Source organism: Mirounga angustirostris, unplaced genomic scaffold (assembly GCF_029215605.1).
Source record: "Mirounga angustirostris isolate CCGP_5_RB_7025 unplaced genomic scaffold, mMirAng1.0.hap1 SCAF_13, whole genome shotgun sequence".
NCBI lineage: Eukaryota > Metazoa > Chordata > Mammalia > Carnivora > Phocidae > Mirounga > Mirounga angustirostris.
In genome coordinates, this window is record NW_026991721.1 from 23,713,702 (window position 1) to 23,728,271 (window position 14,570).

At 45.5% G+C, this 14,570-nt stretch overlaps 1 protein-coding gene across 9 annotated transcripts in view; it reads right to left on the minus strand.

Annotated features, from left to right (window-relative positions):
• Nucleotides 1-203: 203 nt before the first annotated feature.
• The window catches only part of TRIM44 (tripartite motif containing 44), a 110,587-nt gene continuing 96,220 nt past the window's right edge, over nt 204-14,570 (minus strand). For all 9 annotated transcript variants that reach the window (XR_010406894.1, XM_064576633.1, XM_064576636.1 and 6 more), the window contains one exon: nt 204-4,730. Coding sequence is in view for 4 of the 9 variants with exons in the window: in XM_045893899.3 (XP_045749855.1) it covers nt 4,703-4,730 (28 nt within the window). In the remaining 5 variants the exon portion in view is untranslated. The remainder of the gene's footprint in view (nt 4,731-14,570) is intronic.

Consider the following 14,570-nt stretch of genomic DNA (forward strand, 5'->3'; position numbering starts at 1 on the left):
TTCTAAATAACGACATTACATGTGCTCGCGTGTCCCTTCCCAGAGATCTCCTAAGTCGCTCCGGAGAAGTCAGGAGTAAATGAGTATCCTGTATTAATAACCAAACACCATCATCTCCAGCTTTACCACAGTTAAGAGTGGAGATCATCATGAATATTTACACCTAGCAGGGTCCTTTGTGCACAACTCTCAGAGACAAATGGTATTTCCAGTAATAGTTTATTGATTTCCAAATGCACAGGGGCACTGAGTCCAAACATCCTGGGATAGCGGTAAATCTCTCTTACAAAATAATTTACAGTATGAAAATGATATACTGAAACATTAACTCAAATGTGTAATTCCCTTGAAAGATCGCGTGTCCCCTTGTTTAATGTGAAGGATGAAAGAGGAAGGTGACTAAGGAGGGAATGTGACTGTGCACGGGAAAACAGGCAGAGGACAAAGGGCTCGTCGGTTGCCCCCCCACCCCCATGCAGTGTGGCCTGTCACTGTACAAAGACTGGTCAGGTTTGACTCCTGTTAATATAAATCTACTGTCCCCTCAAGGTCCTATCAAGCCCAGGGCTCTGTGGCAACTTTTGCACCAGTATACCCACAAGTGTCTTAATTCGTCTTCCTTTTCCTGCTCTGGCACTTGCTCTGCTGTTTCTGGTGTGTTCTCAGTTTCGAATGCTACTCTTCTACCAGGCAGATCCCCTGGGCCTCTGGGTCTTGGAATGGGCTGGGGTGGGGGCTTTAGAACACCGCTGGGTAGAGGCAATGGTAATGAGATCTCAACTCTCCCCTATGGGCCTTCTTTCTCTCCTAAGGCTGGGCCAAGTTCATCCAAAATGAGATTTGTGTTTTAAATAGAAACTTCCAGATGTGCTAGGCACACAGTAAACATGCAACCAATTTTCTTATTACAAAGCATGTACTGAGCAGCCATTATGTTGAGTATGGAATTTCAGGTATTAGAAAGGGAATATTTTCTAGGTGGGGGAGAGGGCTTCCTATGCCCTGCCACAACCACAAGTCATAAACTCAGCAGCTGTGCCCTCAGGCCTGCCCGGAGTGGACAGATCCCCGGGTCACCCAAACCGTTAGACATCTTGGAGCAGCCTGGGAAGTCCCCTCAGGGGCGCCATGTTGGCTCAGCGCTTTAGGAGCTGACAACCGTCGCCAAGGAGCTGTTCTTCTTGTAAGCAAGCACCGAAGCTCCGGCTATCTGGTGACGCTTGTGATCAGGGCTGGCAGAAACCTCTGCAGGGGTATGCAAGGTAATGAGGGGCTGTTCTGGATTCCCCGTAGTTCTTAAACTGCGTGTGCGTGCATATGTTTACGTGTGTGTATATACAGATGCACGCATATCGTGTATGTGTGTGCATATACACACCAGCGTCAGCAGGAAAGTCTAGATTCACTGGACTCTGAGTTAACACAGCCTCACAGAGCACAGCAGCGGCTGGGCTCAAATATGAAGATTTCCTTTTCTGCAGGACTGCAGCACCAGACATTTTCAGATAAACTTAAGAGCAGAACACCCTCCACTTTTACTATTTCTTAGAACTTCTATACTCTTGAAGGCCTAGAGACACTTTATTTATGGGGGATGGCACCAAAAAGGAAAGGTCTCCCCAACTCCTGGGGGCAGGCTCAAGTTAGCAATGTGCACTTCACAGACCTGCTAAGGTGGAAGAGTGAGGCCACCTTGATGCCATTTCTGAGCCCAAACGGTAGCCATGAAACGTAACTTTGAAAAAGAATCCATAAAGTGGGATAGTCAGACTGCAGTGGGGGAACCGGAAGCCTTTTCCTCCCTCTGTACTGTAGATGTACCACGGACCACCACAAAGTTAGGAAGAGCTCCAGTATTTCCTAGCTGTGTAACTCAAGGCAAGGGGCTCTATTACTCCACATCCGTTCTATCATCTGACAAATGGGGCCCAGTACAGGGCCTGGCTCACAGCTGGTCCTCAATACAGGTCATTTCCCCTCCTGGGCTGTCAGAGCTGAGACTCCTAAGAGAACCTCTTGGAATTGCCCTGGATTTCAGGACATCGAATCAAAAGACCAACCCACTCTCAGCCTCCAGAGAACCCAAATCTGGAAGGTAGCCAGGGACTGCTGTGAGGACCCAATTCATTCTGGAGACATTCATTACCTGCTGCCCTTGATGACGTCTCCCTGGGGGTTTCTGCAAACCTAGAGCCTGCAGCCAGTCGGCACACACTGCTGAGCACTCTAACTTACTCACCTGGCAGGAGCTTAAGGCCGAGCCGCATCCTCCAGCTCTGGGGGAAGCTGGCCCCACTGCAGGAAGCACCCTAGTTCTTACACTGAGAAATGCTGTTGGCAGGGACTCCGGAGCCTGGGCAGAAGCTGCTGCTCTGTTTAATGCTTCCCTGGTTAAAGTTTTATCAGGTGCTGAAGACCGCGGGAGCCCATAAAGCAAATCTGAAATCTTAAGTAAAAGCAAAAGGGCTTTCCTTGAGGATTACAGAGATATGATAATATAATGATAATATATTGAGACAAGCTGGCATGTATTTTTATATTTCCGTTCATATCCGCTGCATAAATGCTTGGGTTTCCCAAATACTGATTTTAACTAATAACATACAATCAGGTAGGGAGGAGCCAATGGTCTATCCATTGTGAAGATAAGGCTGTTATTTAGAGATGAAACAATAATTATTGGGGAAAGACAAACACAAGCATCCAGAACCTAAAATCTTCTTCATCTTCTGGCTTTTAAACTCTTATAAGAGTGGCCACTTGTCCTTCTTTATGGGTAGTTCTGTGGGATACGGTTGCGGGTTGTAATTAGTGGTATGCCAAATTCTCCAGTCTTTGCAGGAGGACAGGTAAAGCACCGAAATTGTCTTAGCCATTTGTTGGCCACCAGTTTGAGAGAAAAATACTTTTTTTTTTTAACAGCCCAAAGTACTCTCAGTCCCAACATCCTAACATATTTAGTGAGCTAGGATAATCTTAACGCAGAAGCATATACGCCTGGTAGCTTCCTGGCCCCAAAGAAATAATTTTATAGCATGCGCAGGATTGAACAATGACATAAATAGGATTCTTACAGTAAGTACTGTTTCTGCCTCAAAACCATCCTGCACACACACACACACCAGCTGGCCCTAATGCTCTGTGCCAGGTACACAGGTCACAGGCAGGCAGGCTGGAAGAGGGACTTCTCCCAGTGCAGGCGCCTTTAGTTTTGCTTCAGAGGCGACTAGAGGTCTAGGCCCCGAGTCAGCTGCTTGGATACAGTTCCAATTGTACTTCTCGGAAGTGAACACCAAAATACCACTAAAGGCAGAGGAGAGGGACCACGTACCCCACTTGCAAATAAGCATTCCCTCTGAAGTGTCCCACTCTATCTTAACTGTGTGTATGAACACTCTCTTTCATAATGTAGCTGTTTTATCAAAAAAGAAGGTCATCCCCCGACTCCAAACCATTTCGGTAAAACTGATGTTTCAGAAAATGCAGGCTTTAAACTTGCAGGTTGGTATTCCCTGGTAATCACTGCTTACTTGGGAGGAGAAAACTTGGTTGTAAGGAAATGTGACTTGGCAAGGGGGAAAGGTTGGAAGTCCAACTGTGGGATGTCTCTGCTCAGGGTACTTGAGAGGGAAGAACCTGGGTATGGGGGCGGGGCTGAAGGCCTGGGGCGGGGTGCCATGCAAAGAGGGGTTCCAGCTGGAGGGAAAGGAGGGTGTACCTGCCAGGAGACAGGGCTTGATTCAGCACACCAGAGTGACGAGAACTCTCTCTACACTGCCTTTAAGCCAAATGAGGCCAAGGGGGCTGGAGCAGGAGTGACAAAAACCTACACTGAAAATCCCCACTTGGTAATACACATCCCGGCCTTCATGTTGCGACAAGACCCAGAAAACCGGCAGAAAGCACCCAAATAATTCAGGTTCCATCAGATCCTTTAGTGACTATTTTGGAAACTCAGGCAATTTGAGTTCAGAAATACTGATTTCAACTTTTAATCAGATCTCTTTGGTCCTTTTTTTTTTTTTTTTAAAGTCATTTCCTTTCTACCTCTTCAATCATTTTTTTCATTTCCACAGCACTGAATTATGGATTTGAAGTGCTGGATAACCTCATGTACTAAAAATATCCCTGTATTTCGAACTTTTAACTCTTTCTCCAACCCCATCTTCACGCCACCCATCTTACTTCGTGGAGCCACATTTTCACAAATGTATAATTGGACTTTTAGACACTATCTACAAAGCCCTACCGTGCCCCCCACTATTTCATGCTGCAATTTAAATAAAGTGGGGTTTTATTAGCAGGTAGGGAAAAAATTCTGACTGCCCTTCAGGATTATTCCAGATCCTTCCAGATAAAGTAATGCTATCTGGGTATACAATATCACGGGGGCTGGCTTTCCTGAGTAAGTTCAAAGCAGCCATTGAGGGACTACCTGAAGGACGCTTCTTAATTAACTGCTCCTGGTTGATCATAGGGGCACTTTTTCTTGAGCTACCACAACAAGAGAATGAAAAGCAGTCAGTAACAATAAAATTGGTCATCCCTTGGAGAGATATGTGCCTGCTGTGGATCTGGGGATGTGTCCGGTAGGAGTACGTTTGTTGCTGGGCAGCTTTCACAGAACTCAGAAGCCACTACATACACGCCGTCACATACACACAGGGGGAAGGGATGAGTCTCCACGGGGGATGGCAAGCCTTCATGTGTCCTCTTCTTCACTGGCACCGCTGCAGAGGAAAGGAGAACGAGGTGAGTTAAGACATCAAAGAAGGGAGCAGCCCAGTCTACTGGCTGAAGACACAGGCTCTGTTCTCAGACCTACCCGGACCCCGGTCCTAACACTACCTCTGTTGGGCCGTGGGCCATGGGCAAGTTAATTAGCTGCTCTAAGTTCTGGTTTCTTTATTTGACTCCAGGGATAATTTTGATAATAAGATATACTTCCTTGGGTCACTGGAGAATTAAATCAGAGGATACATGTAAAATGTACAATGCCTGGGGGCGCCTGGGTGGCTCAGTTGGTTAAGCGACTGCCTTCGGCTCAGGTCATGATCCTGGAGTCCCGGGATCAAGTCCCGCATCGGGCTCCCTGCTCGGCGGGGAGTCTGCTCCTCCCTCTGACCCTCCCCTGTCTCATGCTCTCTATCTCATTCTCTCTCTCAAATAAATAAATAAAATCTTTAAAAAAAAAAAAGTACAATGCCTGGTACATGGTAAGTGAGTATCTGTAAAGGCACAGGTGAGAGTCATAATATTTTTTAAGCTTACTTGACAAAATAGAGCTGGTAAAAATCAGGAGTTTGACTTCCGCTTAGCCTGAAACCCTCTATTGTTAGGAGAGAAAAACGGGAGAAGCTACCACTTGGCACTCCCAACAGAGCTTCTCACTTGGAATCAAGCCAAGGTTTCAATTCCTGCCCAGGACAGCCACAGGATTCGAATGTCGCCTCTTTAGAGAAAGTATTCTACCTAAGTAGGATTCCCTCGTTATTCTCCATTTTATTTCATTAATTGTCCTTATTACATCCTATACGTTGTCTGCTATTTACTCTCCCCTCTACCTCCAACTAGAGCGTAAAAAAGTAGCAACACTGTTTATCAGCACCAGCACTAGGATTAGCAGAGAAGTGTTAGTGTTACTAGTAGAGAAGTGTTCAATAAATTGTTGTTTTCAAAAAGGGAGTGAGAAATCAAAGCAAGAGGAAGGGAGGGAAGGAGGGAGCTGAAAGGAATAGTCAGTCATGATTGCCCTGGCCAGGGCGTCCAAAACGTCAGTGATATTTCAGTGGCCAAAACGTGAGCTATGAGTCCCAGGGGCATGGCCAGGCCCACGGGTGTCTAAGGTTAGAGCCTCCCTGGCTTGGTCCTGCTGATCCAGGGATTGGGGTGGAGGAAAAGGCAGGGCCAGACAGGGAAAGGGGCAGAAGCGAGCACACTGAGAAGGACGAAAGTAGCGAGCTTGCCCAGTTTCTCCTCCTCCACTTCTAGAGGCCACTATCCTTAAAAGAGTAAGAGCCAACTTGATCAAGTGCCTACTGTGTGCCGGGGACACTGAGCTGAGCGCTCCACTTTCTACTGTTCCTCACCACAATCCCAGGACGCAGGGACTGGTGTTGTTATCCCCACTTTGTAGATGAAGAAAGTAAAGCTGAGACAGAAAATCCTCAGTCACCAGTAACGTCTGTGTCCTTAAACCTCAAGGATGAGTTCTGGCTGGATAAAGTCTGAAGTAATCAAGTGGGGGTGTTTGGAAGGGAGGAAAACTCTCCTTCCTCTGGTAGAGACAGGAGCTGGAGAAGAGGGAAGGCCTGGGGTGCATCGGCTCCCAGCTACGACGGAGAAATTTTTTATCTCACAAGGGATTATCTGTCTATATAAAATCTGCTTTTTTGCATCCATTTGGGATAGACTTTAAGGGAAAATATCCTAGGCAATAGACTTGTAGTACTTCTGGTACGGGCGAAAGCATTTCAAGACACGGAGCCTGAAATGAACGGAAGGGTGCTCTAGGAGCCAAAAGAACCAACTCAGCAACCTTCATGATCCAAAGCTCTGCCCTACTTCCATTCCCTCTTCCTGCCTGGTGTCCAATCACAGGATGAAGGGTGCATGCTGGGAAGGGCTGGACAGTGGACTGTCATTAAAAAAGCAGTGTTTGGTGGCATCTGTCCCAAAGGGAACAAAGGGTCTTTTATGAAAGTGTCTCACCAGAATCAAGGCACAGTTGGAACTGGCGCCATATTCTCCCCTTTGGTATTATATCCAAAGCAAGCTCTATTGTTCTCTTGTCAATTTTCCTCCAAATATGGGAGGTCCAGCATGATGACTGCACCCTTTCCTTAAGCTGCGGTTCACTTTTCAGCATTCTTGAGATGCATAGTTTAAAGGGTTCATGAATCTACTTAAATTGTACACAAAATTTTGTCTGTGTGTTCCTTTGTTTGAGAAAGGCCATAATTTTCATCATATTCACAAAAAGGTCAACAACCCTTCCCCCCCAAACTGAGTATAATAAAATTGAGAATAAATTAAGTGTTTTCCTAGTTGCCAGGTTCTCTACTCTAAGACTTGTACAGTTGGCTTGGGGAAAAGATCAGAAGTCCTGACTGATAAAATCTTTTCTCATGACCCTCAAAGAGATCTGTTCTTGAGTCTGATAAAGTTCATCTCAGGGTTTAAAAGCATGAGATCTTGGGATTCTGGCGAATCACTGATTCTTTCGTTTGCTAAACATTTATTGACTGTCTACTATGATGCTAGGCACAACAATGAATGATGGACACAGTAGTTGCCCTCACAGACTTTACAGCCTAGTAGGGGAGGGGGGGAAGGGGAGGGGGAGAGAGAAGGGGGAGGGGGGAAGGGGAGGGAAGGAGAGAGGGAGGGAAAGAGAGAAATGGTGGGGGAGAGAATTATTTTCCCACAACTGGCATCTTCAAATACAGCATATTCATTTTCATAATGAACTAGCAAACTGCTTTTCACAATAATGAAGAAGAAAAAGGATCTTAAGTGAATGGATAACAGAACTTTGCTCACCCTGTGTGTGGTCTCTCCTGGAGGGTTACACAATATCATTAGTATGAGACAGCATCTCCCGAATGCTTCTTCACTTTGTATATAAGCTGGTCTGTGTTCATAAGATTTTATCTTAAATAGTCTATAAAAGTCTTTACTTTCTCCAAGGGAAGTAACACAGCCTTCTACCTTGGCCACTTACCATCCTCCCCTGACCCATCTACCAGCCACATTTAGATTTATAATTGAATCAGTACTCAGAGGTTACTGAAATTCTTTCTACTGTGTTGTCGTTGAGGTCACTGTTGCTGTTGTGAGAATGAACTAATGGTGTTAGAAAGACAGCCCATTCATGTTAACTATACTGGAATTAAAATTAAAAACTTCATTAAAAACAAAGAGAAAGAATGAAGGACAGACCACTCTGTAGTAGGTATTTACCGACGAGAGCGGCAGTATTATATAATGGCTCCGAGGTCACCAAGACTGAACTAGGTTCAAATCTCTGCTCTGGCACTAATGAGCTGTGGAACCTTGGGTGAGTTACCCAACCTCTCTGAGTCTCAGTTTCCTCATGGTAATTCTATCTATCTTATAGGTTTACTGTGAAAGTTCTATTTACTTCATGCAGTATAAATGATTAACAATGGGGACTCTCTTCTTCAACCCACCTTCCTTCTTATCCTAAATCAGCAGCTCCTCCTCCTGACTTCTCTTCAGTGTTCCTGGTCCTGGCATCTGAAACACTACCCTCTAGAGCAAATGTGTTCCTATCCCCAGATGCCCTTAGCTTTCTGGAGAGCAATAGTGCTCTTCTTTGCTTGCTTGGGGAGTGTTGTGTTTTATTTTTTTAATGACAACTCCAGACAAAATGAAACACAGGTACTGAAGAGAAAGAAAGGCTGAGTTCAATGGCTCTGATCCTTCCACCTGACAGGTCTCTGCCAAACCCTGGTGAGGACAAATATTGAGCAAAGCCTAGTTAACTGGCCTCCGTCATAGACAGATGGAGGGTGAGAGTGCTCGTATCTAAAAGCAGTGGTTTTAAGGCTGGGACACATGTATCTTTGTGGTACGTAATGACTTCCCAGGGGGTATCTGGGCATGTGTATTCTTAAGGAAATACACGTTCAGATCCTTAAACTTCCATACACACCCCTTCTTACAACTGACCTTTCCAAGAACATGCCTGGGATCTATACATTCTCTCAGCAGCCACTCCCATTTTCACAATCACCGTACTGCACTTCAGAAAAGAAATGCATACCTCTCCCCCGCCTGAATCTTACCAGGGGACAATTTGAAAATGCCTTCCTTCTAAGAGGAGTCCTATGAGAGCAGAGCAAGAAATATCTATTTTGCCCAGGCAATAAACTCTTGGCACGGTTGCGTGCTCCCGTCTGTCCACAGACCTTAAGAATTCACATTCAGAAGTCAGATGGTGGTCATGAGGTATGTACTAATAAGTTTATTTCAGTTGAAAAAATGAAATCAGACTTGGGTCTGACAGAAAGCAAGACTGATTTGGCTGGATGGTTTGACCATAAAAACCTTTGCCAATTAGATTATCTAGTGAATCTTGCCTGTACATTTAATAAGTAGTGCCAAAGCTTTGCCAAAAACTTATGTAAAGCTCAGACCATGTAATATGTCAGATATCACACCCTTTTCAACTATCTCCACTTGATTTGTCATTTCAGGAGTTAACTTTAAAATGGGCAAGGAGGCACGCAGTTTTTTCTAAATTTTAGGGGGTATAAGAACACAAAGTTTAGCTGAGGAACTGAGGGCTCCCAAATCCTGACTGGGAGAGTGGTGTGCCATTTACCACTTCCCTGGCCGGGGGCTGGGGTCGGGGCACACTGTGGGGCAGGGGGGAGCGCGGGATGGGACTAGGGAGCCCCAGCCAGCAGCCAGCCGACACACTGAGTCACACATGTGGCCCACAGCTGCCACACTGTCAGATGAGGAATCCTGCGAAACTGAGAAGCTGTTAGAGGTATGCCACGGCCCCCGTCACGGCCAGCCCCCAAACACCTGCTGACAAAGCGGCTGCGATGGAGGCGTGTTTCCTTGCCTGGCAATTTTCCAGCCAGTCCACACAGATAGGCAGCCCAGCCTTTCCACTTCTTCCCCAGAGATGGCAGCTTATGAGAGGACGTTAATAAATGAGGTGGAAGGCACTCTGACCTCGCAAGTTTAATAGTTTCTTTTTCTGAGAATATAATACAACTTAATTTGATTTGGCATCACTGCTATCTGCTGAATCTTTGGCTATTTATTAATTCATTATTGCTGTAAAAGGATTATTCAACTCAAGAGGATAGAGAAATTAAGAGGTATCAACAAGGGAGGAAGGTTAGATTCGAAAAGATAGATTTAGTATTCTCCCAGAATGCAGCCACGCGGGTCTTGTCAAGGAGCTCACGGGCAGTGTCCGTTCACCATCCGAGGCTGTGGCCACCCAGTGTTGGGAGGTGTGCAGTCAGTCTGCCTTTGGGGATGGACCACCCGCCCCGACCCAGAGACACTCCTCCACCAGACAGAGCAGAGCTGCTACTTCTGTGTCCCCTGTCACTGCCCCAGCAGCCCAGCCTGGGGCGAGGGGGGTCACAGTGCTGGAAGGAATCAGAACTTCTATCTGTAGCTGCCGCCTAGGGAACTAAATGAGGTCTAAATATAAAATAAGGCAAAATGTCCTCCGTTTATCCTGGGTTAACTGAGAAAACATGAGAGGACTTCAAAGTTTTAGTCCTGGCTTTGCTGGTGACTCTGGGAATCAGGATGTGTTGCATTACGAGTACAATTTAGGAAAATTGCAAACCAGACAAAAGCTAATAAGCTCCTTTCTGACTTACATATTTGCTAATTCACTGGCTCTCATCTGCTTTTGTTGTGCGTCCTTCTCCCTGTTCCTCCCCAGCTCAATCTGAAGGCTGGCCTAAATGGTCGTGGTTCTTTCACCTCTTTCTCTGGCAGGGCCCAAACACCAGGCTGGTCAGGACCTAGTACAAAGCCAAGAGCAAAAGTCTGTTGGGAGCAAAAGCCCCATGGGCCCATGAGCCTATGAGCCTCAAAAGCCTCATTTATTGTTGGTCTTAAAAAGTCTCACATAGCTCCAGCCTGGCCGCATCTTCCTTCTCAAATCATAGGAAAGACAGGGAGAAGGACCCTTCTCTCCACATTGCATTCTACTTTATCCCATGAACCTTCTCTTCAATAATAACCATTATTCACAGAGGGCTGACTTAATGTTCTGTGCACTGTGCAATACCTACCTCCAAGGGTTGTTATGATGAGATGGAAGGTACACACAAATTCTAAGACAAAACAATGCTAGGTACTGACAGGATTGCTACAGAAGGAGAAGGCAACCCACCCTGGGTTTGTCTCTCAGCTCTCCAGCTGCCTCTGCCTTATAGACCCACGTAGGCGCTTCTGAAAGAGGCTTGGGGCTCCAGCTTGGCCTCAGGTCCACACTGGACCTCACTGCCAAGATTGATCTCCACGCACCTTGCAACCTGTTTACTGTGTTTACAGGGGGTACCCTCCTTGCACCCCACAAGGGCTAAGTGGGTGGTGGCCTGTTTCTATGGAAGATGGAGGGTGCCCGAGGGTCTGTTCAGGCAGTGCGCTTCTATAGGGAGACACGTGAACAGAAGTAACAGGCAGGCTTGCTAGCCTGCCAACATTCCATCTGCTCTCAGAACTGCCTTCTTGGAGCGCCTGGGTGGCTCAGTCGTTAAGCATCTGCCTTCGGCTCAGGTCATGATCCCAGAGTCCTGGGATCGAGCCCCACATCGGGCTCCCTGCTCCACGGAAGCCTGCTTCTCCCTCTCCCACTCCCCCTGCTTGTGTTTCCTGCTCTCACTCTCTCCCCGTCAAATAAATAAATAAAATCTTAAAAAAAAAAAAAAAAAAAAAAGAACTGCCTTCTTTAGGATCGAGTCTCCTGTTGCTGCTGCTGGATTTATAATGGAATCATTTCCAACTTTTTTTTTTTTTACTTCAGAAAGTAACATTTTATTTTTTGCTGATCTGTACTTTCTGTAACAAGCAAATACTGCTTCCATGAAAAGAAAAATCCATAGCATTATGCATCAGTGATAATTACGATTAACACACTGAAATACATTTATCTATACCCCCTCATGCATATATAAAAAATATATATTTTGCAGGCTCTTTCATAATCTGATTTTTCCACTCAACTAACAATCATAAATACCTTTCCTTATTAAGAAATATATTTCTATAAGATTGTGATTCATGACTGAATTGTATGGACTTACCGTACCCACTACTGAATATTTAAATTATTTCTACCTTTTCATTTATTACCCACACCTCTGTGACACATATCCATGTGGATGAGTCTTTAGGTTCATCCTTAGTTATTTCCAAAGGGAGTGGGAAGGGAAACGCCTGGGTCATAAACCTTTTTTTTTTTTTTTTAAAGATTTTATTTATTTATTTGAGACAGAGAGAATGAGAGAGAGAGAGCACATGAGAGGGGGTAGGTTCAGAGGGAGAAGCAGGCTCCCTGCCGAGCAGGGAGCCCGATGCGGGACTCGATCCCAGGACTCCAGGATCATGACCTGAGCCGAAGGCAGTCGCTTAACCAACTGAGCCACCCAGGCGCCCTGGGTCATAAACCTTTTTACAGCAACTTCAGATCTACAGAAAAATGACAAAAATAGCATCAAGGGTTCCAACACGTAGTTTCCTCCACTATTAACATCTCATGTTAGTAAAGTCCGTTTGTTACAATATTGGTATGCTACCATTAACTGAGGTCTATATTTTATTCAGATTTCTTTAGTTTTCCCCCGAGGCTCTCATGCCGGTCCAGATTCTACCCAAGAACCACACTACATTTAGTCATCATGTCTCCTTGGTCTCTTCTCGGCTATGACAGTTTCTCAGATTCTTTATTTTTGATTACCCTGACAGTTCTGAGGAGTACTGGGCAGAGATTTTGTAGAGTGTCCCTTGGTTGGGATTTGTCTGATGTTTTTGTCCTGATTAGGCCATGGTTAGAGGCCTTTTGAGAGGGAACCACAGAGGGACCCTACCATTCTCATCACATCATAGCCAGGACACACACTGTCAGTCTGACCTAGCACTGCAGATGCTGACCTTGATCGCTTGGCCCAGGCTGTGCTTGTTAGCATTTCTCACTGGAAAGTTACTCTTTCCCTGCTTCCCAAACTGTACGTTTTGGAAGGCAGTCACTCTGAGCAAATCACACCTATGGAGTGAGGAGCTGTTCTCCCCATCATGGAGGGTAGAATATTTGCATACATTATTGTAAATTCTTCTGAAAAGGACATCTGTCTCTTCTCCTTTATCTATTCAATAGTTTACTTAGAACACTATGGACTCATGGATGTTTATTTTTACACTTTGGGTCATAACCCAATACTACTCTGTTTATTGTTGCTCAGATTGTTCAGCTTTGGCCTTTGGGAGCTCTTTTCATCAGTTCCTATGGCCCCAGACATATCCTCATCAGCGTGGGGTTTGCATGGGGTTTGTTCTGAGTACTTCCTTACTTTCTGGCACTACAAAATGCTCCGGGCTCATCGTGTAGATTTCCTTCCCCAGTCCTACAATCAGGTATTTCCTCCAACAAGCAAAGGAGATGTACTTTTAAAGGTATTTGATCTATTATTGTTAAATTGCCCTTGAGACACCACCTTATACTGATTTACAATCCTGAGAGTGCCCCCTTTCCCCACATCCTTGCCGACACTAGGCAGCTGCAAAGTGTCTGTGGGGATGGGGTGTATGTTGTGTGTGTGTGCGTCTCCTCTCTGAAATAACTTCCTTGTTATCATTCGGGTTCCCATTGAACTTCAAGAGGAAGATGCCATGGGGACATTTCTCTTTCTGTGGGCCTTCCTCAACCTCCCTTCCTTCCTCCAGCACAGCGGGATTTCACCTGACAACCTCCTGCGGTGAGGGCTGGAAAGGAACTTTTCCTAAACCCCTATTAGAGCCCAGGCAACTCCAGGGGGTGGAGGAACTAGAAGCAGAAAATAGCCCAACGGCTTACCTTCCCTGCTCCCTATACCTTCAGGAAACCCCTCCCCCCACCACCCAGTTTTCTCATTTTTTCTTGGCAAGTAAATAATGGAAATCCAATCTCTCTCAAGCAGCTTCCTTCCACAGAAATCTTAAACATAACATTTAATAAAATGCTGGACTTCAAATTTCCTGTTGCCTCAGCTGCTGTATCTTACAGGTTACCAAAGGGAGAGGGAGAAAGGATCAATAAATAAATACACACTTGACACTAATCTCTAATCTCTGTATGAATAGTAGGCTTTTTTTTTTTTCCCTAAGTATTCCAGATTAGTTCTCAGTAGTTTTGAGTCCCACGGTGACCTTGAATTGAAGTCCGGAAGTTGGAAACTGGAAGCAAACCCAACTCTCAAGACCTCCTGCGACTATCTTATATTGCAGAGGGTTATAAATGTGAAGTGTGAGTTAGAAGCACCTAGGCTTGGGTCACAACTTTGCCATTTACTAGCTGTGGGATTGTGAGCTCAGTGCTCCTACCTGGAAATGAGGACAATTTGGTGCCTACCTGGAAGAGTTGCAGAAAAGATTAAGTGGGGATGAGCATATATAGAGTGTCTGGCGTATACACACACACACACACACACACACATATACATACATACTGGAAGTCAACATCTCGGTTCCTGAAAGCATCGTCAAACCTGCAAGCCCCATTTTCTCGAAGAATGCCATTTATTTATTTATTTATTATTTATTTATTTAAATTGTGTCGACTGTTCTTGTACCTTTATTCTTTTTTTTTTTTTTTTTAAGATTTTGTTTATTTATTTGACAGAGAGAGACCTAGAGAGAGACGGAACACAAGCAGGGGGAGTGGGAGAGGGAGAAGCAGGCTTCCCGCCGAGCAGGGAGCCCGATGCGGGACTCGATCCCAGGACCCTGGGACCATGACCTGAGCCGAAGGCAGATGCCTAATGACTGAGCCCCCAGGCGCCCCGGAACGCCATTTATTAACAGAAGAG